A 22612-nucleotide genomic window follows, 5' to 3' on the forward strand; every position below is an offset into this window, starting at 1 on the left:
GGGTTCGTGTAAGTGGGGCGAAGACTGGTCTGTTTGCAGCATTTAATGACAGAAAGTCGTTCCACACAAACAATAAAAGCCCCAGCCGAGGAGTCGCGGAGCGGCTCTCCAAAAGCCCCACGATGGCGGGTGGCGGAACGGCCTGCGGGCCGGGCCGGGTCCCACCTGCTGCGGCCGTGGAGGCTGCGGCACCACTGCGGGCGCCGCGACCCGAGTCTGCCCGGCCCGGAGCTCTCTGCTCGTGGCCGCGCCCCGGCGCTTCCCAGGACCTCGGAATACCGTGCTGCTGTCGTGTAGTTCTTTCTGATTTGTTGTGCCGGGAATTAAAACAGTGGACTTGCCAAGTGCACAAAGCTCTCAAACGTGCTGTAGCTGCTTTGCATTTTCCTGAAGGTGTTATTTTAGATTAAAATTTATATACATAGGTAATTAAGATTGTGATACAAAGTTGCTTCCGAAACTCGGACTGAATAAGTCCTTTTTTCAGTCGTCAGAGGAAAACACCACCACACAAAAAAAAGGGCTTCCCTTTTTCCCTACCGATTTAAATTAAAAACTGAATAGCTGTAACGTTCGTAATGTTATGAAATATTCTCTTTTTCATACTGGGTAAGGAGTTAAGGTATTGTATTAGCAGTGTCATATATAGCTTATTGTATGCTGATTTTTGTACAGTGACAGATGTTGGGTGTTTTTTCCCATTCCATATTAATACTTTTCTCAAATTTGTTTATTAGAAAATTCAGTCTAATTTTGCTTTAAATTTTAATTGGACAAGTTACCTGCTCTCCAGACATACCTAAATTCGTAATTGAGATTTGAGCAGTTTAATTTAAAATGCTTAACTAGCCAACTGTATGCTTACAGATACAGTCTGTACTAAGGTAACCTAGGACTTTCTACCTTGTGAATATTTCATGTCACCCCATAAATTCTTAGTGATTCCTTTATTATGTTACAATTTAAAACTCTGAGGTTAATTTCATGTAGTTTTCCTATCTGTAAATCCTAATTTACATAGCCATTCCTTGGAAATTAAGATTCTCTTTTACTCTTTCAAAATAAATCACATATGCACAGTAAGATTTCTGATAGTCCTCATGATCCAAATTTGCTTCATTGTTCTGATTGCTTTAAAGTTATCAACATCATGACAGTCCATCTGGGTAGCCTCCTTGGGGAGAAATCAGTTAGCCCTGTTATACAGCTCTTCCTGCTGAACTTGAGGGAACTGAGCTGGATAGGAGAGAATCTCTGGTCCTCCTGAATGGTGAAGGGATTCGCAGCTTTTCTGCCTATGCCTTTGTCGTTGGTACACAGTGCCCTCTCTGGCCACTGTGATGAAGCATTTAGTTGTTGCACCTTTGAGGAAAGGATTCTGTGGTGATGACAGAGCTAACAGTGAAAACAATGTAGTATCTGGCTTTTCTTTTTTAAAGTACACTAAAACCTACACTAGTTTTACATGCTGAAGTATTTTTAAAATTCAAATTAAGTTGTTGTAGGCTTACTAGAGATGAAACAAGCTATTTTTAAGTCTGCTAAAGTGTATGTGTGTGTGCACGCGCTCTTGTAAATATGGGAAATTGGTCTGGAAAGATTAAAGAAATAAACAAAAGTTGATTCTGAGAAAGGAATCTGGGAGACAGAGACCAAAGTGAGGGGAACACTTCTATTTCACTGTATGCCCATTTGTACCACTTGATTTTTTTTTTTAAACCAAGTAAGTGTGTTAACTACACAAAAATTGGCATTTTTAATTTAAAAAATTATCAGGGGCGCCTGGGTGGCTCAGTCGGTTAAGTGTCCGACTTCGGCTCAGGTCATGATCTCACAGCTTGTGAGTTCGAGCCCCGTGTTGGGCTCTGTGCTGACCGTTCAGAGCCTGGAGCCTCTTTAGATTCTGTGTCTTTCTCTCTCTGCCCCTCCCCCACTCACACTCTGTGTCTGTCTCTCAAAAATAAATAAACGTTAAAAAAATTTTTTTAATTATCTTTTGGAAAAATATTGGAATCCTGCCATTCACTATGTGCATGAAGGCATAAAAAGCAGCCTTTAAGTGTTCTGTAAGGTGAATTGTTTCAGTGCTGAAGAGGTTCTTATCAGAGGCAGTTCTTTAGTATTTGCATAATTACAGATATTACCTACCTAAAGCCTTGTTTGGAATATTATGGTCAATTTCTACTAAAACAAATCATCCATAATGAGTGTGTGAGATTTTAAATGGAAGGTAATTTTCTTTAAGATGCCATTGATTCTTTTTGTTTTACTCTCAGCAGTGAGAACAAAAGGATAACTTGTACTAGGCTTTTTAAATCTTTCACATGGTATTACTGAATAGTTCACTTTTAACTGTTTGCAATCACTCCAGGTCTTATAAAATTTAACTTTCTGCCAAAGTTAAGTAAACATCATAGTCACATGAAAATACTGAGTTAGTATTATAAACCCATTTTTTACTGTTTTATTCACTCTGCACACTTCTGGAGAAACCTATTAGACTCCGTTATATTTAAATCTGTATAAACTGAGGTTAAATTTATTGTGTAATAGCATAAATATCCCTCTATGCTATATTTTTAAAATCATAAATATCCCTCAACACTGTATTTTTAAAATCTTAGACTGGCAAAAATTAACTCCTGTCTTTCATTCTTACACCTCATCCAAAAATGTAAACCATACCAAAATAAGTACAGCACTGGAAACCTGTCCCTTTAATAGTGAAGTCTTTAAGCACAGTCTTGTTAAAAATTAGCTTTTCAGCTTTTCCCCCCAGGAGTTGAAGAAAATGTTTTAATGCTGAAAACTGAAAAGTATGAGTAAACACTGGTTTTATTGTAGTAAATCCTCAAACTAGAATCCAGTGTATTTGTGTTTTGAAACCATGATCACCTGTTAGAGAAAACATGCAGCCCTGTAATACAGACACACGTGCATTATAAAACAAATTCAAACCAAAACCACCTTCGGTCCTTTTTGGAATAAGATAGAAAAAGATAAACTGTAAGTAAAATTCATATCTAAAGTTTTAAAACAATCCCAAGTTCTCCTCTTGGTTATTACCTATTCAGAGTCTCCTGCAGTTTTTTTTTTCCAGTCTCATTTTTGAATTATGCTCCTGCACAGTAATTGTTGACATTTTAAAAAATGTATCCCTGAATCACTTTGAGATCCCAGTTATTATGGTCTTCAAGTTGGAAAGGGGAACCAAAGATGTTATCCAGCCCACTGGTTTCCAAACTTAGGTTAACAGGAGAGCTACCTCAAAGGAACCCTTATGAGGAGGTACTTAAAAACTAAACAAAGACAATAGATAAGAGCAAGGTTGCTCTAATTGGTGAGGGACCTCACCCTCTCAAAGGCTCATCAGAGTGGCCCCCCAAAACTGATACTTTTTAATGTGTTTGTTATATTACTCACAAAATTGCAGTTTACTAATCTGAAAGTTCAGTTCTTCCTAGGCAAAATGATATTAAAACATGTTGGTTTAAATATGCCTAGAGTAGCATGTTGGAAATTACAGCACTAGTGTGTGAGAAGACTCACTCTTTAAAATGTGATCTGGTCACGTTAAAATTTGATGGTAGTTGCTGTGGATGTCTAAAGAAGGCTCCTGTAAAATGAGAAGATACAAAACTGCTGTCTGCAGAGCATTTGGCCAGCAAAGAGGTTGTCACATTCTGCAGGAAAGAAAGTACTGCTACAGTTAATCTTTGTTAAAGTGGTTGGCAGTGGGATTAGCATATGTAGGCTGGAGTGATCCCAGAGTTTGCCAAGACCCATCTTCTTTGTGTCTTTTTTTTTTTTTGAAAAAATGTTTTAATGTTTACTAATTTTTGAGAGTGAGAGCAAGACACAGAATCCAAAGCAAGCTCCAGGCTCTGAGCTGTCAGCATGGAGTCCGATGTGGGGCTCGAACTCAGGAACTGTGAGGTTATAACCTGAGCCAAAGTAAGACACTTAACCAATTGAGCCACCCAGGCACCCAAATCCGTCTTCTTCCTTAACTAATAATAATAAGTAAAATTGAGTTTGATTACATTTGGGTACTCCATCCTGTGGAACACAGTTTATTGAAAACAAGTTACTGCTACCTCAAGTAGCATTTGGACTCTCATCAAACTCCATTCTGCTCTCATTATAGAACAGTAAAGAGTTAGGTGGTTTTTACATCATGGCATCTCATGATAGATTCTACAAACCTTAAGTGCTTAAAACAAGAAGGCTTATTGGAAAGAGGCACACTCAATTACTAACAAGTAAATTGAGCCAGCTTGAGGAAAGTAAGAGTAGTGACTAGATATCTGAAAAGAAAAAAAAAATCAATTCTTTTCCTGTCCCTGACGTATGCTCAAATAAAAGAAGCTGGGTCATCTGTGTGATTACTGTTAACCAAGATGTGTGCTGCTTAATGTGTTAATGCAGGGCTCTCTGTACTATGTTGTAGTCAACAGAAAAGACATAATCAGGATCATGCTTAGTCATTTCATGTATTCATCTAATTTTTATTGAATGCTGTTGTGGGCCAGACAGTCTTCTAGTCACTAGAGAGGCATCAGTGAATCAGACAATGCTCCTCTTTCTAGTAAGAAGAGACAAATAATAAGCAAGAAAATACCAAGTCATATAAATAGTAATTAAAATATTTATATAATAAAGTAGGATGAAGGAGAAAATATAGAGTTTCTTTAGAAGTCAGTCACAAAACCTGAATGACCAGAAGAACCCAGCCATGCAGAGAGATTCTAGGCAAAAGGAATAAACTAGTCCCTAAAGCAAGAATTAGCTTGGTGTATAGAAGTAATGAGAAGAAGGCCTGTGTAGCCATTGGTAGCAATCGGGAGGTCAGATGCTAGATCATGTAGGACCTCTGAAGTCAGAGTAAAGAGTATTGGATTTATTCTAAATGTAATGGGACTGTATTGGAAGATTTTATGAAAGGCTGTGATATGATCTGGTTTATGTCTTGAAAGGATCACTGGCTGCTGAGTACAGAATAGATTATAGGGAACTGTGGCAGGAATAACCAGTTGTCTCCCAATATCCATTTTATAATTCAGTAATTCTCTGAATTTTAATTAAGCCCGTGAACACCCAACAGAAAGACTAGATTTTCCAGCTTTCCATAGGGTTAGGTGTGGTCATGTGACTAAGTTTGGCCAATTACATGTGTGTGCAACTTTGGGAAAGTGGTGGTGTTTTTGTTCAGTTAAAAATTTTATTTTGAAATCACTGTAGATTCTGGGCAAATGTCTTTTAAAGGAAGGAGGAATGTCCTGTGTCATTTCTTCATTTTTGCTGACACAGGAGTGAGTAGCTATAATGAAGATATACTGACTGGCACTCTGGCATACATATTGGACCATAAGATGAACTTGGAATTAAAATCAGCTACAACTGGGGCACCTGGGTGGCTCAGTCGGTTGAGCATCCGACTTGGGCTCAGGTCATGATCTCACAGTTCGTGAGTTTGAGCCCCTTGTTGGGCTCAGAGCCTGGAGCCTGCTTCAGATTCTGTGTTCCCCCCCTCCCTCCCTGCCCCACCCCTGCTTGTGCTCTTTCTCTTTCAAAAATGAATAAACATTTTAAAAATTTAAAAAAAAAATTTTTTTAATCATCTACAACTGAATAAGATAGAAGATCCCTAGTAATGATATAACCTTCACTCTAGCCCTTGACTACTTACCTCCACAGTTTGTATACTTGGCAGAAATATATTCTATGTTGTGTAAACTGTGCAAAATCAGTAAAAGAAAACCAGGCAGAGATTGAGAACTGTTAAATAGTCACAGAAGTGAAAAATCTGAATGCTATCAGATAAAATTAATTTTGAAAGTGCATGTCTTAAACAGTGCAAAGGTACTCTAGTGGAAGCAAAGGGTGATCCATGGCAAGTGCAGATGCCCAGAAATAGGAAGTATTTATAGGAACATTATAAGAATAGGTAGCAGAGCGTTCAGCAACATTTCCAAAACCAACTCATCAACTCCTTTTTGCTAGTCCCCTACCCTGCCACATCCATTTTGGCCCAAACTTGCCCCTGCCATCACCAATGGAGAAAATGGGCAGCCTCTTTCCATTTCTTACAGTCTACCATCATTCTCTTATTGTAGTAGTTGGTTTGCAAAGTATGTTCCCAGGGCCAGAAGCTTTTAGCATCAATGGGGGACTTCCTTGTTAAAATGCAAGTTCTCAAGCCCCAACCCAGACCTACTGGGTCAAAATCTCTGGAGGCACCTATCCCTGCCACTCCACTCCAAAATCTGTGTTTTAATAAGTTCTCTGGGTGATTATCTTTTACATTGCACGCTACTGTCCCGATGATTGATTCAGTTCTCACACCTGGAAGTAGACTTGCTGGGTGGGATTTGTGCATTTTTAAACTGGTATATATTACCAGATTAACCTCCAAAAAGGCATGCCAGTTTACAGTCCAGTGACAGTGTATGTCAGTTTTCTATATCCTGACCAACAATAGAATCTGCCTTTTTTTTATATTAGGCTAAATTTTTGCATTTTTAAAAAATTTATTTGAGCAGCATGCATGCAAGCTGGGGAGAGGGACAGGAGGAGAGAGAGAGACTGAGACAGAGAGAATCTTAGGCAGGCTCTACTCCATGGGCTCAATCCCATGACCCTAGGATCATGACCTGAGCCCAAATCAAGAATCAGACAGTCAACTGACTGAGCCACCCAGGTGTCCTTCATTGTTTTTGGTTTTGGCACATTTTTCTTATGGCATAATCTTTTTTTCTCAGTTATTTGTAATTTTTATTTGTTTGTCTTTAGTAAATGAAGGTGTTCTCCACCCAAAAATATACATAGATAATTCAACTTTTTGTTTTTTCAATATGGTGTTTATTTTTCTATTTAGCTTGAAGGAACAGACCTACTTTTTTTTTTTAATAATTAACAAGTTATCCCAGAATCATTTCACCAAGAGTTTCAAATACCATACATATAATAATTTGTGGTGTGTGTGTGTATGTATACATACATTTATTTATTTATTTATTTATTTATTTTATTTATTTATTTTATTTCATATCTTCAGCTTTTTCTTCCATCTTCTTATCTTTAAGCTTGAGAATAAGGACCAGGGCTGCTTGCTTCATTGCTGTAGCCTCAAGGACTGACCACTGCCTGTAATACAGTGGGGGCTGGTTATGTTTGTTGACAGATCATCTGTTTCTTCCTATACCATTACTACATTTTGAATTACTATAGCTTTGTAATAAGTATATATTATTTTTATGTATTTTATGTCTTTTATTTTTTAATTTTTCTTGGGCCGTATGAAAAAGCTTTTAAGATGAGTTATCAGCAACATTTTAAGTCCTCCAGAAAACTAAGATTTTGATTAAAACATTAAATATGTAACTTATTGGGAAGAATTGTTACCTTCACATTGTTTTATTATCCAAAACCTATCGTCACTCCGTTGTATTAAATTTACTTGTTTGTTTGTTTTAGTCTTACTTTCTTCTTTTAATAGGTGTAATAATTTCCTAGTAATTCTCTTGGGACTTCTAGGTTTTAAGTAACATTATCTATAAATAATAATTTTGTCTCCTTTCCAGTATTGCATTGGCCAGAGTTTCCACTGTTAAGTAACAGTGGAAAGAATAAACTTGATCTTGATTTTTATAGTTCAGGGTAAGGCCTGAACTTTAAACTGAAAGCCCTGGGGAGAAGACTCTGCATAGAGCTAATAGGACAGTGTTTCAAGGTAAAAGGAGTAGCATTGAGGACTGGTATTTAACACCTTGAATAGCATCTGTCTTTATCATTTAAGTCTTCATTTTTAAGTCAGGTCTGTACACACATTACAAGGCCTCGCCTAAACTCCAGAACTAGAGGTATGGGCATAAATAATGAGCATTCCCTCTTTTAAGCATCAAATCACAAACCCTTCTTTATGTAATTAAACTGTATGGTTAAGGAGTTTAGAATTTTTATTTTGGCATGGATTTCTACCTTAATGAATTAGTGCCTTCTTGGGTACATTATCTTTTAATTTGAAGTGTGTGGTATTTCTGGATTTGAGAAATTATTGATCCTTTTGGTAAGAGGAAGAAGGGAACAGTGGCACATAGTTGGGGCTAAAGACAGAACAAAGCAGCATGGCACTGCTTCTTATAGTTAAATAATTCCAGTGTTTGGCATTAATGGAGTTTGTTTTAATATCCCAGCCTTGTTATAATAAGCAATTTGCAAAGATCCTATTATACAACTGGGAGGAAACTATGTTTATTATGATATGGAATTTAGAATGATTAGTAGTCACAACTGTGTCACTAAATATTTCTATCCCTGATTGTTATGCAGATTCACCGTATTCTTTATATATCATTTCTATATTCAGTAGCATAGCTCATTTGGTTTATTGAGTTGTGAATATTGTTTTTTAAAGATTTTGGGGAAAAAAATTGTGAGCCACCCTCTGAATAGAGTAGAAAAGAATAATAGGTTTATTTGGGCTTATAATTTTATTTTTAAAATGATCTGCCTTAGTTGCACACTCTGTAAAATTCTTAAGTCCATATTTTACGTAGCCAAATTATTGATCATTATGTAATAATGAACTAGCATAGTTCATCCCTTTGCCATAGCTTTACTCTTGCTCTCCTGGATTCAGTTTGTTGATTCCTTACTTGCCCTTTCTGCCTGGCTTTGTGTTACTTATATACCATGAATTATAAATGTGAGGACTAGTAAATTGTTATGTCTGTGATTCAGGAGGAAAGGTATACTGAGCACAAAGTTTTGATCAGTTGTGTATCATCTGAATGATAGCCTTGGGAAGTAGTGTCCTCTAACAAGATACAAATTGATACAAATGGATGTGTTATTTGCTGAATTGTCAGATACCTAATATTACCCTAGGTTTTTCTTTTTGATTACACATATTCTGTTTTTAAAAAAACACGTTTCAATTCTCTGTTCTTCAAACTCTGATCCAGTGAAGAGTTGTGAAGAGTTTGAAGGGAGGATTGATTGTCCTACATAACAGGAGGTCTTCAACACTACTAGCCACCAAAGAAAAGGAAGAGGAAATTAAAGGTGCTGACAGAAGACAGAGGAGACAAAGGTCAGCAAGGATACAGGAAACTAAAGATGAAGATGCCAAGCAATTAGATTTTAAGATGTAAACAACTGAATGGCAAGAATTATCTTTTTACTTTGGTGACTTGGGAAGTAGATACTCAATACATGCTATTGCGTGACTGTCTACCAGTCACTTAACTAGCAACCTATTCAATGCCCCCATCTCTCTCCCTGCTTTCATCCTGTAAGTCACCAATTACAATTAACTCAACATCTGAATCATGTTATCAATTCTTTCCTCCTTTCCATTTCCACTACCACTGCTCCGCTTAGAGATCTCATCATCTTTGCTTCCATTTTGAATATCCTTCTCCCTTCTCTTTTTAAAAATTTTTTTTTAATGTTTATTATTTTTGAGAGAGATAGAGACAGAGACCAAGCAGGAAAGGGGCAGAGAGAGAGGGAGGCACAGAATCGGAAGCAGGCTCTAGGCTCTGAGCTGTCAGCACAGAGCCCGATGCGGGGCTCCAGCTCACAGACCGTGAGATCATGACCTGAGCCATAGTCGGCCACCCAACCGACTGAGCCACCCAGGCACCCCCTTCTCCCCTCTCTTTAAAAGTTTACCCTTCACACAACCATCAGGATCATTGGTCAAAAACACAGATATGATAACGTCACACTCTAAAAACTCACAATGACTTCTCATTATAGTCAAAAGTCCAAACTCTTCAGCATGCTTGTCAAGACTTTTAACATCAGACTTCATTCTGTTTGTCACCTGATACACCACTGGTCCTCCACATGCTCATCCTGCTGTATAGAACTCAGAGTTTGCTGACCTGCCATAAGCAAGTGCTCACTCGTGGTTTTGTCTAAGCTGTTTCTTTCTCTGTATCCTGGGTTGAGGTACTGTAAGGTACAAATAGAATATACGATCTGTTTCTGAAATTTTCCTCATTTTATTCTTCACCCTCAGCAGAATGAATGGTTCCCATCCCTGCTTCCATTATGCTTTCTGTATAAATCCTGTTAAACTTCTTTTCACCTTGTATTGTAAACTGTCATTGACAATAGACTAACTCAAGGATGGTAGTTTCCTGTCTATCATTTATGTAACAGAGTGCCTAGCATGTAACCAGTGCTACACCAGTGCTATCATCTCATTTAATCTTCACAACAGCCTTTTGAGGTTAGTGCTACTAGTACAACATCCCCATTTTACAAATAAGTAAACTGAGTTAAAAAGGCCTCACAGGAAAAAAAAAAAAAAAAAAAGGCCTCACAGCTGGTACACAGCAAAACTTGAACTTCAGCCTGTATCCACCGAACTCGTAATGTCCATACTCTTAAATATTTTGCCGTATTTCTCCCCCAACATCTGTGCATCCTCAGTGCCTGCTATCCTTGACAGTAGGTACTCTGTAAGTGCTTATTGACTGAATGAATAATAAAAATTCCAGTTCACAAGATTTTGAGGCAAGTGAACTTTACATTGAAAGGGACAGAGAAAGCTATCCATGCACCATTCATAAAAATAAAATGTTTAAAAGAATCATCAAAATACATACATACATACACAAAACAATTCAACGTGACCGGGTCTCAGAAATGTTCAACTCGGGGGGAAAGCTTCATTTTCTTTTTTTTTTTTTTAATTTTTTTTTTAACGTTTATTTATTTTTGAGACAGAGAGAGACAGAGCATGAATGGGGGAGGGTCAGAGAGAGGGAGACACAGAATCCAAAACAGGCTCCAGGCTCTGAGCTGTCAGCACAGAGCCCGACGTGGGGCTCGAACTCACGAACCGCGAGATCATGACCTGAGCCGAAGTCGGCCTAAAGCTTCATTTTCTAAATATGCTGGCTTTTGTAACACAGGACACAGCATAGTTATGTGCAGCTATAAAACATCTTGAATTGATTTCTGGGAGACTGCTGCCCTCTTACTTCCATCTTAATTATAAGTGCTCTCACAATCACTAATTGAACTTTGGTATAATACATTGCAGAGCCAGCCATAGAATGCATGTAAACCCTTTGAGATGGAGTACAACAAATGTATACAATATAGTCTATATTTACTTTACAGTACTTATATAGTAAATATAAATTAGGGCAAACAAAGTTTGTTGCAAAAAAACTTTTTAATCTATCACAAATTGAAAAATGCTGTAAATGCCATACACTATTAGTGTTTGTGTAAATGAGTACAGTATCAACCGTGTTTTTTCTTGGGTTAACTGTGAAATAGTAAATCAGAACACAACATTTAGACCTTAAAAATCTTGAGAATGAATGTTAGCAAGAAAGAGAGGGCTTGATTAATCTTTTTTTTATCATCTGATTTTCCTTAAAAATTTAGTAAGATAATATGGATTCACTTTTTTAACTTTTCTTTTCTGTCATTTCTCTAGTGTTGTTAATAACAATACTTGTAGTCGAAGGGATTGCTGTGGCCCAAAAGACCCAAGGTAAAGTACTTACAGTGATAACTTACCACTTATCCAGGACAGTGGGATGGCTTATAGGAAGGGATTGCAACTTTTGAATACTATTTCCATAGTCCCTCTGGGGTGTTACAATGACCTAAAGTTTCTGTCAACCTATCAGCCTCAATTTAACTGGGTTCAGCTGCAGTTAACTAAATTGTCAACATAAAGTCTTGCCCTGATTGATAAATGTTTTAAGTTGGCATTACTAGTGGTTCCTAGCACACTATGGATTATATCCAGAAATTAAATGAGATTTGTGCTTATCACTCAGCAAAAATAAAAATCCCTTTTTTCAGGGTAGACAAGTGAAATATTCCCATCAGTATCTTATTCAAAGCCCTGTAACCTGTTCTGATTGTCCTTGTTTATGAAAGAAGATAAGCTAGTGTGATTTTTGAACCAGATTTTCATGCCAGGGTTTAATACACTTTCTGATTTACTTTTTATTTTCCTCTGAGTTATACATACATGTGACAAAAATCAAAGCATTCAAAAGTTAAGGATGAAAAGGCAGTCCTCCATCCTATGCTACTCTACTTCCTTCTCCATGGAGATAACCAGTATTTTAGCTGAATCTTTTGGAATTTTGCTGCATATTACTAAATAATATGTTATACTGTTAATTCTTAATTATTTCAGTCTTAGGTATTAGATAATGATTTTCTACCACAGAAGATGAGAATTTAGCTCTTTCATGCATTTTCTACCCCCTAGTATATACAAATGTTCTATTACTTTCCTTCCATACCACCTGTCTCAGTGTAATTGTGTTGTAATTCTGGTCACCTCTGTATTCAGAATTTACATTAAGTCACTCATGAAACTTTATCCATATGAAAATTTTGTCTTTTAATTTAGGAAATTTTTATTTCCTTTTTTCCTTGTTTAAATTTTTTTTAAGATTTTGTTTTTTTAAGTAATCTCTATACCCCCCATGAGACTCAAACTCCCAACCCCAGGATCAAGAATCACATGCTGTACTGCCTGAGCCAGTTTGGTGCCCTTTAGTTTCTTAAATTATCTTTCTCTATTTTTTTCTATTCTATCTTTAAGAAACTTCTATTTAGTTATGGGGTATTTTTGTTATTATTTTCTATTTTCCACCTGTCTTTCTACTCTGTTTTCTTCTCAGTAGTCTCTATTGAGACTTCTTCAACTTCATCCTCTAAACCGGGAACTGGAAAACTTTTTCTTTAAAGAGCCAGATAGTTAATATTTAAAACTTTACAGCCTTACAGTCTCAGAAGCAACTATACACTTTTGCTCTTGTAGTGTGAAAGTAGCTATGGATGGTAGGCATGTGAGTGGAAAAGGATGTCTTCCATTGTGATCTTTATTTACAGAAACAGGGCACAGGCCATTTATAGCTCTCTTCATTAAACTTTCTATTAATTTTTCATTTATTTTTAGAAGCTTTTTGTTTTCCAAATATTCTTAAAGTATTCTTGTTCTTATAGATATACTCTCTTTCTCTAAGGAGATTAAATGTTTGTGTATGTGTGTGTGTGTGTGTGTGTGTTTTTGTTTTTTGTTTTTTTTACATCTTTGTTTCCTCAGCTTTGCTTTCTTTTTTTTTTATTCATTTTTCATATTAGAGGATTTCCTCAAATATGGTGATCCCTGAATGTCCACTTATTTATGAGAAGAGCACTAAAATCTGATCATTAGCTGTCTGCAAGTGTAGGAAAGACTTGTTAACTGTGGCCCTCACTGGTGAGTGACCCAACACTGGGGAATTCCTGAGTCTGCATTCTTGCTTGGGTCTCGATTTCTTTGGAGTGTTTAGAGTCCCTAGAGAGGAAGCTTTCCATTTCCTGCTTAGAAGCTTTAAGGGAGTTGAGCAGGGGAAGAGGCTGGGAATGCCATCCACTGTGTTAACATTCCTGAGTCTCTTTGTTTGCAGGTTGGTCTTGTCACCATCAGCTGTTCCTGGTGCTTCCTAATGTAGTAACCCTGCTTTTATCTTCTGCAAAGGAATAACCTCATTTTCTGATGTGATAGAGTAGCAGCTACCTGGTTTTGTGAAGTAGGGGAGAGTATTAGAAATCAGATTGATTCTAAATAGACCTTTACCCAAGCCTCATATTTTTAAAAAACACAATTTTACCACCACCTGTCAACCCCTGTCCTGCTTCCAGAGATATCAGGCACTGCCAGTTGTTATTGCACCTACGTTTAGACCTCTTTAAAGGTTTATTTATGCCCTTAAAACATCCTTTACTGTTAAGTGGAGTTTGAGGATAGAGAACTAAATGCATGTGTTTAATCTACAGTTTTCAACCAAAATCCTTTGTAATCTTTGGATCCTATTTGGCTTTTGTGTTAAACTAAATATAGAGGCACCATAGTAGAGATAAACCCCTGGGATCCTTTTATTTTTATTTTTATTTTTATTTTTATTTTTATTTTTATTTTTATTTTTATGTCAGAACTGAATTTTATAGAGTTGTACTGATTTATCAGATTCTCCCACACGGTTTTGCCCTTGTAAAATCTAAGCATTTTATTTCCCTGCTCTCCTACAGGGTAAACTTGTCCTCTAGCAGCAAGTTCTTCTCACCAGCACAGCATACGATCTTACCTTTCTCTCACTTCACTGTGTTGTTTTTTGTGCTAAACTTAGTGGTGGTTCTTGCAAAACTATATACAGTATATGTGTAACATTTAGTGAGCAAATATGTAGTTAAATTGTGGGGAAAAGAGAATACTATTCTCTTTTGCTGTAATTCATGTTTTAAATGTGATTTTTTTCCCTAAGATGGACAAAATATTGGAATCAAGCATGTTCCTGCAACCCAGTGTGGCATTTGGGTTCGAACCAGCAATGGAGGTCATTTTGCTTCACCAAATTATCCTGACTCTTATCCACCAAACAAGGAGTGTATCTACATTTTGGAAGGTATCTGACCAATTTCTATCTTTTAATGGATCAATTTTTACTTTTTTGTAAAACTAAGTTACATAGATAAGATGCCCAGTTTGAGCCAGTTTGAACAAAATCTAAAAACATGTATTTGAATTAAACTCTAGTAATTATAAATATTTCTGAGTACTGAACACATTAACAAACACATTAACAATTAAAAAATTGAAATTTATAGGAATTTTGAATCTCTTAAAGTATAATTCAACCAGATGTGTTGGTATATATGAGAAACTTCTCTGTTAAGACTTAAATTTACTGGCATCTCTTATCATGCTTTATGCAAACTTATGTCCATAGTTACATTAGTTCATTTCTTCTGTTTTTCTATTCATTGTATATTGTATCTCATGAACTCAGCATTAGCTTTTCTACTGTAATTTTAATTAAATACATTTAACTAATTTAATGAACAGCATATGCCAAAGGGAAAGATTGCTACAGTTCTACAAAGTAGCATTGCTACTATTGATATAAAATATAAGATCAATTATGAATTTTATACATAACAATCCTCATTATGATGCTCCTCTGTGAAATAGTAGGTAGTTGTTTTGCTTTGCCCACTTTTGTCAGGACATTTATTACTTTTCTTTGTTTGTGTTTCCCTGATTTGTTTGCTCTTATTTTCTAGCTGCTCCACGTCAAAGAATAGAGTTGACCTTTGATGAACATTATTATATAGAACCATCATTTGAATGTCGGTTTGACCACTTGGAAGTTCGAGATGGGCCATTTGGTTTCTCTCCACTTATAGATCGATATTGTGGTGTGAAAAGCCCTCCACTAATTAGATCAACGGGGAGGTTTATGTGGATTAAGTTTAGTTCTGATGAAGAACTTGAAGGACTGGGATTTCGAGCAAAATATTCATTTATTCCAGGTAATGAAGTTATCTTTTCAGTGGGTCTCACTCTGGTTTTAGAATCTTATGTATATAAAAGAGAATTTAGTCAAGTTAATCAAATTAAGGTTTTAAAAAAATTAACAAGGCCAGAGGGAAATCACTCTGTGAATAAATAAACCCAAAAATTGGAAATAGAACTATATCACTTGAATTTGAAGCATTTCATAGATGGTAACACATTTTTCTTAGATTTATTTATGTTTTATAGTGTTTATCAAGGGTGAAAAATCAAGATAAATACACTTTAAAAATAATACAGCAAATTGTCTTAATTTCATAATCCTTACCAAAAATTATTTTGGCAGCTTTTTGCATTGGAATGATTGAATTAACCCCTCATTTGAATAAGTAGTCTCTAAGAAGTATTGAGCAATAGAAAAAATATTGCTCTGCACTTGGAGGTGAAAAGGTCTGGGTTTGAATCCTTTCTCTGCTACCTAATAGCTGTAAGACTTTAGGCACAGTTGTGCCTGACGGTTGCTATTTGTCAAATGGGAGTACCTGATGTATTTATTAGTTCCCTAAGGCTGCCTTAACTAATTAACTACAAATTTAGCAGCTGAAAACAGTGGAATTTTATTCTCTTGAGTTCTGGAGGGCAGAAAACCCAGGAGCGCCACCTTTTTTCCAGAACCTCTAGGGGAGAATCCATTCCTCACCTCTTGTAGCTTCTGGGGGCTGCCCCAGCGTTCCTGGATTTGTGGCCACATCGCTCCAGTCCCTGCCTCCATGTTCACATCACGCTCTGTTCTCAAAATCCTTAACTTACTCACGTCTTTTGTAATATTCAACTTTTTTTTTTTTAACCACATAAAGTAATATTATCAGGTTCTGAGGATTCAAATTAGGGTCTCCATTCAGCCCACTCCACCAGTCTTCCCTATCCTGTGGTATGTATAAACACTGTGAGAATTGTAAAGCCTCTCTGGTGTAAAACCATGCATATCCCTAATACGGAAACACAAAGATCTACAAGTTATTGCTCCTGTCTTCAAACAACTTAGAGACTGAAACAATGAAAAAGTAACTTATCAATTATATAATCTTTTTGCTTTTATGTTTTTGTAAGAAATTTGTTAATTAAAAAACACATATATCTAAATGAAAAAAAACCCATAATCTTACCATCTTCTATATAAAAAACCACTGTTAACAATTTGGTATGTATCCCTTTAGATATTTTTCTGTATCTCTTTTTGTCTTACATAACTGAGACCATGTATCTATATTACCTGCTTTTTTTGCCTAAACAACATAATCAACTTTTTTTTTCTTGTCAGTAAACATTATGGGAATTTTTAAGCATTGTTTCAATATTTATGTTCTCAATACCAAAAGGATAACATTTTTAGAAAGTAAAATTTACCTCTAGACTTTTATTTTTTAGGACAGTTTTAGGTTCCCAGCAAAACTAAGCAGGAAGTACAGAGTTACCATATACCTCCAACCCCGCACAAACACAGCTGCCTCCATAATCAATATCCTGCTCCTTGAGTAGTCCATTTGTTACAGTCAGTGAACCCACACTGACACAACATCACCCAAAGTTCATAGTTTACATTGATTAGGTTCACTCTTGGTGTTGGGTGTTCTGTGTGTTTAGACAAATGTATGACAATGTGTGTCTACCATTACAGTATCATACCAAGTATTCCCACTGCCCTAAAAATCCTCTGTGCTCCGCCTATTCATTCCTCCCCCTAGCTCTTGGCAAGCACTGATCTTTACTGTCTCCATAGTTTTGTCCTTTCCAGAATTTAAAATAATTTTAAATAATTACAGAGTTATCAAACTTAATTTGAAAGTTCATATAGGACCTATATACACCAAACTGCCAGAATGAAAAAACTGCTAGTTTAAAACATCTCAGAATCTTTAAATAGCCTGCAAAACCTATTTCAATCACAGTTTATTGTATTTAGCTGGATGCTCAATTCTTGTTAAAATTGTTTTTTATTACAGATACTTTATGCATGGTTACCATATTGGAAAAAAAAAGTAGGGGAGAAACTTTTAGCTTGAGTATACATCTCAGACTTTTCTTTTTTAACTTAATAAACTAAATCAACCTTGCTGAAAGGGGTCAGTGACATTTCAGCTCTTTTGCAGAGAAATATCAAAGACAAATGTAATTAAACAGCATTGGAGTAAAAAGTCATAGGTACTACCTGCCAGATGAATCAGAGTTTCTTCATGTGTAGGCAAGAATTCTAGAATTTTGTCATTATTTCATTAAAATTTCCAGAATTATCCCAGTTGCTACTTCCAGGAAGTAGCAATACATTAAGAGTCCTCTGCCTCAACAAATATCACCAATAGCTTAAAGAATTCCATTTAAAACATACTAATTTCTCATTAGTAGTAGTAGTCATCTTCTTGATTTTATTGATCCCTATTGAAAAATTTATTTTATAAATATGATTTTAAATACCTAGACACAACCATAATTAGCCAATTATGCATTACCTATTTATTTTGATATTTTTTTCTTCAGTGGTAAAACTGTAGCATCCTTACCCACATTATAAAGGCAACATGGTGGTAGGGTAAGAAAAATTGTCTGGAGAATTGCAATCTAGTCCTGACTTTGCCATTATATATATGGTCTAAGAAAATCATTATCTCTCTCATTCAGTTTCCTCATCTGTAAAATAGAATATTACATAGTTTTCCTGATGTTGCTATAATTAGCATAGTGGGTGTAGAAATTCTGAAGTACTATAAAATGCAAACGTAAGGTAATACACTCTAGAAATCCTACACATTTTCTTCTAATTTGTCTATATTTTAGCCATAATCCATATAAAATTGCCCTCATGATACATAAACTAATAGAAAAAGAGCTACTTTTCTTTAAAGTGAGAATCTTTACATATTAAAAAGCCTGATTTTTAATATTTAAAAACAGTATTAAGAGCATTGTTTTTGATTTTTTTTTTGTTTCAGTTTGTAAAGATTTGATTCATATTTAAGATTTTTTAAGCCTTTTTGACACCAAAATATCGTTACTTCAGTTAATTGGTTTAGTTCATAAAAACAAATACCCGACCAGTTAACTTCAATCAGTTATTTGATATATGCTGTTGGTTCTCAGTCTTCTATGAACTACTTCATAGGGCAGAATACCCTGTATATCAGCTAGTCATTTTTTCCCTGCCATTTTGAAAACACAGCTCACTAGCTACTTCTTTGTATATGTGTTGAATTACAAATAACTTATAAAATTCACAATTTTAATCCTTTTTAAGTGTACAAGTACATGTCAAGTACATTTATTACAATGTTGTGCAGTGGTCACCACTATCCATTTCCAGAACTGTTTTGTTAACCCACGCTGGAACTCTGTATCCATTAAACACTAACTGTCCATTCCCCCTTTCCTCCAGCTTCTGGTACTTACTGTCTCTATGAATTTGACTAATCTAGGATTCTCATGGTTCATCCATGTTGTAGTTTGTGTCAGAATTTCATTTCTTTGTTAGGCTGAATAATACTCCACTGTGTTGTATATACATTCATTCATCCCTCAGTGTACTAGCTATCACAATTGACAGAGTTCTGAGTTTTCAGGTGGCATAAATAAGTTATTCATGATGGGATCAGAAGTATAAATATTAGCATTTTAAAAAACATTGCTCCTATAAACAAACACCTAAGCATGCCCAGAAACAGTGATCTGTAATCTATACCAATGAAAGCTTTCTCTTGCTTTGTTATTAAATTAGCATTAGATAGAACTTAAGACATTAAGCCTTAAAGTAACTCTAAACTATCTCAATGCCAATGACTTTCTTCTTTTTTCTGTTACAGATCCAGACTTTACTTACCTAGGAGGTATTTTAAATCCCATCCCAGGTTTAGTATATCACCTCTTTTTCCTCATGGCATTTTGATCAGTCTTATTTTCCTTTGAACATCATTCAACTTTTCTTTCTAGATTGCCAGTTTGAGCTCTCAGGAGCTGATGGAATAGTGCGTTCTAGTCAGGTAGAACAAGAAGAGAAAACAAAACCTGGCCAAGCAGTTGATTGTATATGGACAATTAAAGCTACTCCAAAAGCCAAGGTATTATTATGTACTGAGTCACTTTAGAAAAGAACGTAACAAGACATTGAATTGCATAATATATTTTTTTGATTCCTGCAAATACTTACTATTGTATAAACTGATACTACAAGTTTTTAAAAATTGATTTTATTGCAATCAGATTGGGCATCACAGCATTATTATAGTTAAGTAAACTACAATATAAATTCAGGAATATCACACAAATTTTGAGATTCTTAAAATCTGTGTATTCCTAAGTGGAAAGTACAAGTGTTGATCCATACGATCATAGATTCTTTAAAAAAATGTTATAAGGAGGAAAAATAGACCTCAAGAGGTTGAAGTGTCTTATCAAGGTTCTCAGAGTTGGTCATAGTGTCAAAACCAAAACACAAATATAGTGAGTCTCAGTTCTGTGTTCTTTCTTTCCATGCTGTCTTGTGCTAATGATGTAGCACTATGATTGGAAAGTACCACAGGGAAGGATGTTTTTAAATAACTCTGACAGATTGAGATTGGTTGCTAACTACTTTTGCAAAAAAGCTTTTAATTTATACTTCTAGGAATATTCACAATTAAAATTATATTTAATGTGGATACATGTGAAAAGAGAGGGTGAGGATAAGAGAACAAACCTTTAAAGAATTATGAAAATCAAATTTAGAGTTAAGGTAATATGATGGATTAGATTATATGAAAACTTACCTGTTACAAAACACCTAGAAATATTGGGTAAAATATAACAAATAACTCTTTTAAAAGCATAGGTAAGATTTCCAAAGATAATTCTTAATGGACTAGAAATGAAGAGAGATAACTATAAACCAGAGTAATAAACTGAAAGCTGAAATCGATGGTACAAATGCCTCTTGCTGATTTCAGTACACTCTGACTATTCACCGGAAGACATGCCAGGAGCTTGGTGTTAACGGCCACGGTGAGACAGAAAAGGCCTGGGGTTTGTGTTTGTGAGATCCCTCACATAAAGCTGGAACTCTCAAAGAGAGACAATTGCTATGAAGTAGTAGATTAGAAAAAAAACTTCCACTAACATAGGTTGATAATGAAGAAGCTTATCTTTCCAGGCTCAGTCTCAGGGATAAGGCTGGGGTCTCCCCTAAAATTTTTACCTAGAAACCTGTTTATATTAGAGGTTGGGATGTATATAATTTACATTCCATGCCCAATCCAGGAACCAATTAGTCTAAAAATTAACAAAATGGTCCTGACCTCAAATAACCTTTTTATAGACACCGGGCAAAAATAAATACAAAATAACCATGGAGGCTACAGGATTGCCACCAGTAAAATACCGCTGAAGGTATGCTCACAACCCAAAATTAGAAAACAAGTAGAGCTTGGGTGGTGCAGTTGGTTAAGCATCCAACTTCTGCGGAGGTCATGATCTCATTGTTCATGAGTTTGAGCCCTGCATTGGGCTCCATGCTCACAGCTCAGAGCCTGGAGCCTGCTTGGGATTCTGTGTCTCCCTCTCTCTCTGCCCCTCCCCTGCCTGTATTCTGTCTCTCTCTCAAAAATAAACATTAAAAAAAAAAAAAAAAAAAAAAACACACATAAGCAGACAACTCACCACAAGTGAATTAGCAGGCATAACAGCAAGGAGTTTCTTAGATCCCTAAGAACAGAAGTGTTTTAAGTATCTTATAAGAAGGAATCAAAAAGATGAGAAAGAAAAATGACCAAGTACACTTTTAAAATAACCAAGTAAAACTTCTTGAAGTAAAAGGTATAGTTATTAAAGGATAGATCTGAGAAAATTGCCCAGGGGGTGGGGTAGTGGCAGTTTATGAAGAAAATGTTAAAGCTGGGGCACCTGGGTGGCTCAGTAAGTTCATCCGACTTTGGCTCAGTTCATGATCTCATGGTTCATGAGTTCAAGCCCCATGCCAGGCTGTAGCTTGGAACCTACTTCCAATTCTCTATCTCCCTCTCTTTCTGCCCTCCCCTGCTCATGCTCTCCCTCCCTCTCTCTCTCTCTCTCTCTCTCTCTCTCTCTCTCTCTCTCTCAAAAATAAATAAACCAAAGAAAGAAAAAGAAAAGATGTTCAAGCTGACAAAAAACATTGACACAAAGTGATGCCCAAAGCAAGAAAAAAGTTTTAATTGACACCTACCTACATTGGCCACCATAGACAATGAGACATCTTTTTTTTTTTTATTTTTTTTTCAATGTTTATTTATTTTTGGGACGGAGAGAGACAGAGCATGAACAGGGGAGGGGCAGAGAGAGAGGGAGACACAGAATCAGAAACAGGCTCCAGGCTCTTAGCCATCAGCCCTGAGCCTGACGCGGGGCTCGAACTCACGGACCGGACCGCGAGATCGTGACCTGGCTGAAGTCGGACGCTTAACCGACTGCACCACCCAGGCGCCCCACAATGAGACATCTTTAAAACAACTAGAGATAAAAGAGAGATATCAGAATCCTTAACAGCAAAATAGAAGCCAGAAGATACTAATGTCCTTAAAGTGCTAAGAAAAAAATAACTGCCAAGCTAAAATTCTAAAATTCAGTACTCAACTATCATTTAAGAATATGGGCAAAATTAAAACATCTCTGAGCACAAATAATAAATGGACCAAATACTACAGTTAAAATCCAAGTGTATCCTGTTTTAGGATAACTATGGAAAATTTTGAAATAACAAAAATAGAAAAGAAATAGCACAAATACCAAAAGATATCTGATATAGCTATTAAAATACAAATCAAGAATGTCACCAATTTGCAAGGAAGGTAATAATTTTAAATTTTATCTATTAATATGGCCTCAAAATGTACAAAACATGAATTGATAGTTGCTGAGCAAAACTGACAGATCCACAATTATAGTGGGTAATTAATTTCATCTCTCAGTAATTAAGCATACAAAAAAATTAGTAAGGCTCAGAAGATTTAAATAATGCAGTTTGCCTGATAAGACATGGTACTTTACTTTCAACATCCAGAAAATAAGCATTTTCTACAAGCATGCGTGAGACATTTATAAAATCTGATCCATACACTAAAACTAAAAACAGAAGCCTGAAATATGTACCAGTGCTTAGTTTCATGCAGAGCATCCTCTGACAAAAATACACATAAATTGGGAACCAGTAACCAAAAGATACCTTTAAAACCCTTATGTTTAGAAATTTAATAATATGCCAGCTAGTATTTAATAGGTCAC

General features: G+C 35.9%; 1 protein-coding gene across 4 annotated transcripts in view; it reads left to right on the forward strand.

Annotated features, from left to right (window-relative positions):
• NETO2 (neuropilin and tolloid like 2) overlaps positions 1-22612 on the forward strand; it is a 65498-nt gene that overhangs the window by 736 nt on the left and 42150 nt on the right. For 2 of the 4 annotated variants that reach the window (XM_047834579.1, XM_047834582.1), the window contains exons 2-6: positions 11468-11524; positions 14304-14444; positions 15103-15351; positions 19186-19230; positions 19313-19440. In XM_047834579.1, the coding sequence (XP_047690535.1) occupies positions 11468-11524; positions 14304-14444; positions 15103-15351; positions 19186-19230; positions 19313-19440 (620 nt within the window). The remainder of the gene's footprint in view (positions 1-11467; positions 11525-14303; positions 14445-15102; positions 15352-19185; positions 19231-19312; positions 19441-22612) is intronic. The other 2 variants (XM_047834580.1, XM_047834581.1) reach the window with 2 other exon arrangements.

The sequence above is a fragment of the Prionailurus viverrinus genome, chromosome E2 (assembly GCF_022837055.1).
Source record: "Prionailurus viverrinus isolate Anna chromosome E2, UM_Priviv_1.0, whole genome shotgun sequence".
Classification (NCBI taxonomy): Eukaryota; Metazoa; Chordata; class Mammalia; order Carnivora; family Felidae; genus Prionailurus; species Prionailurus viverrinus.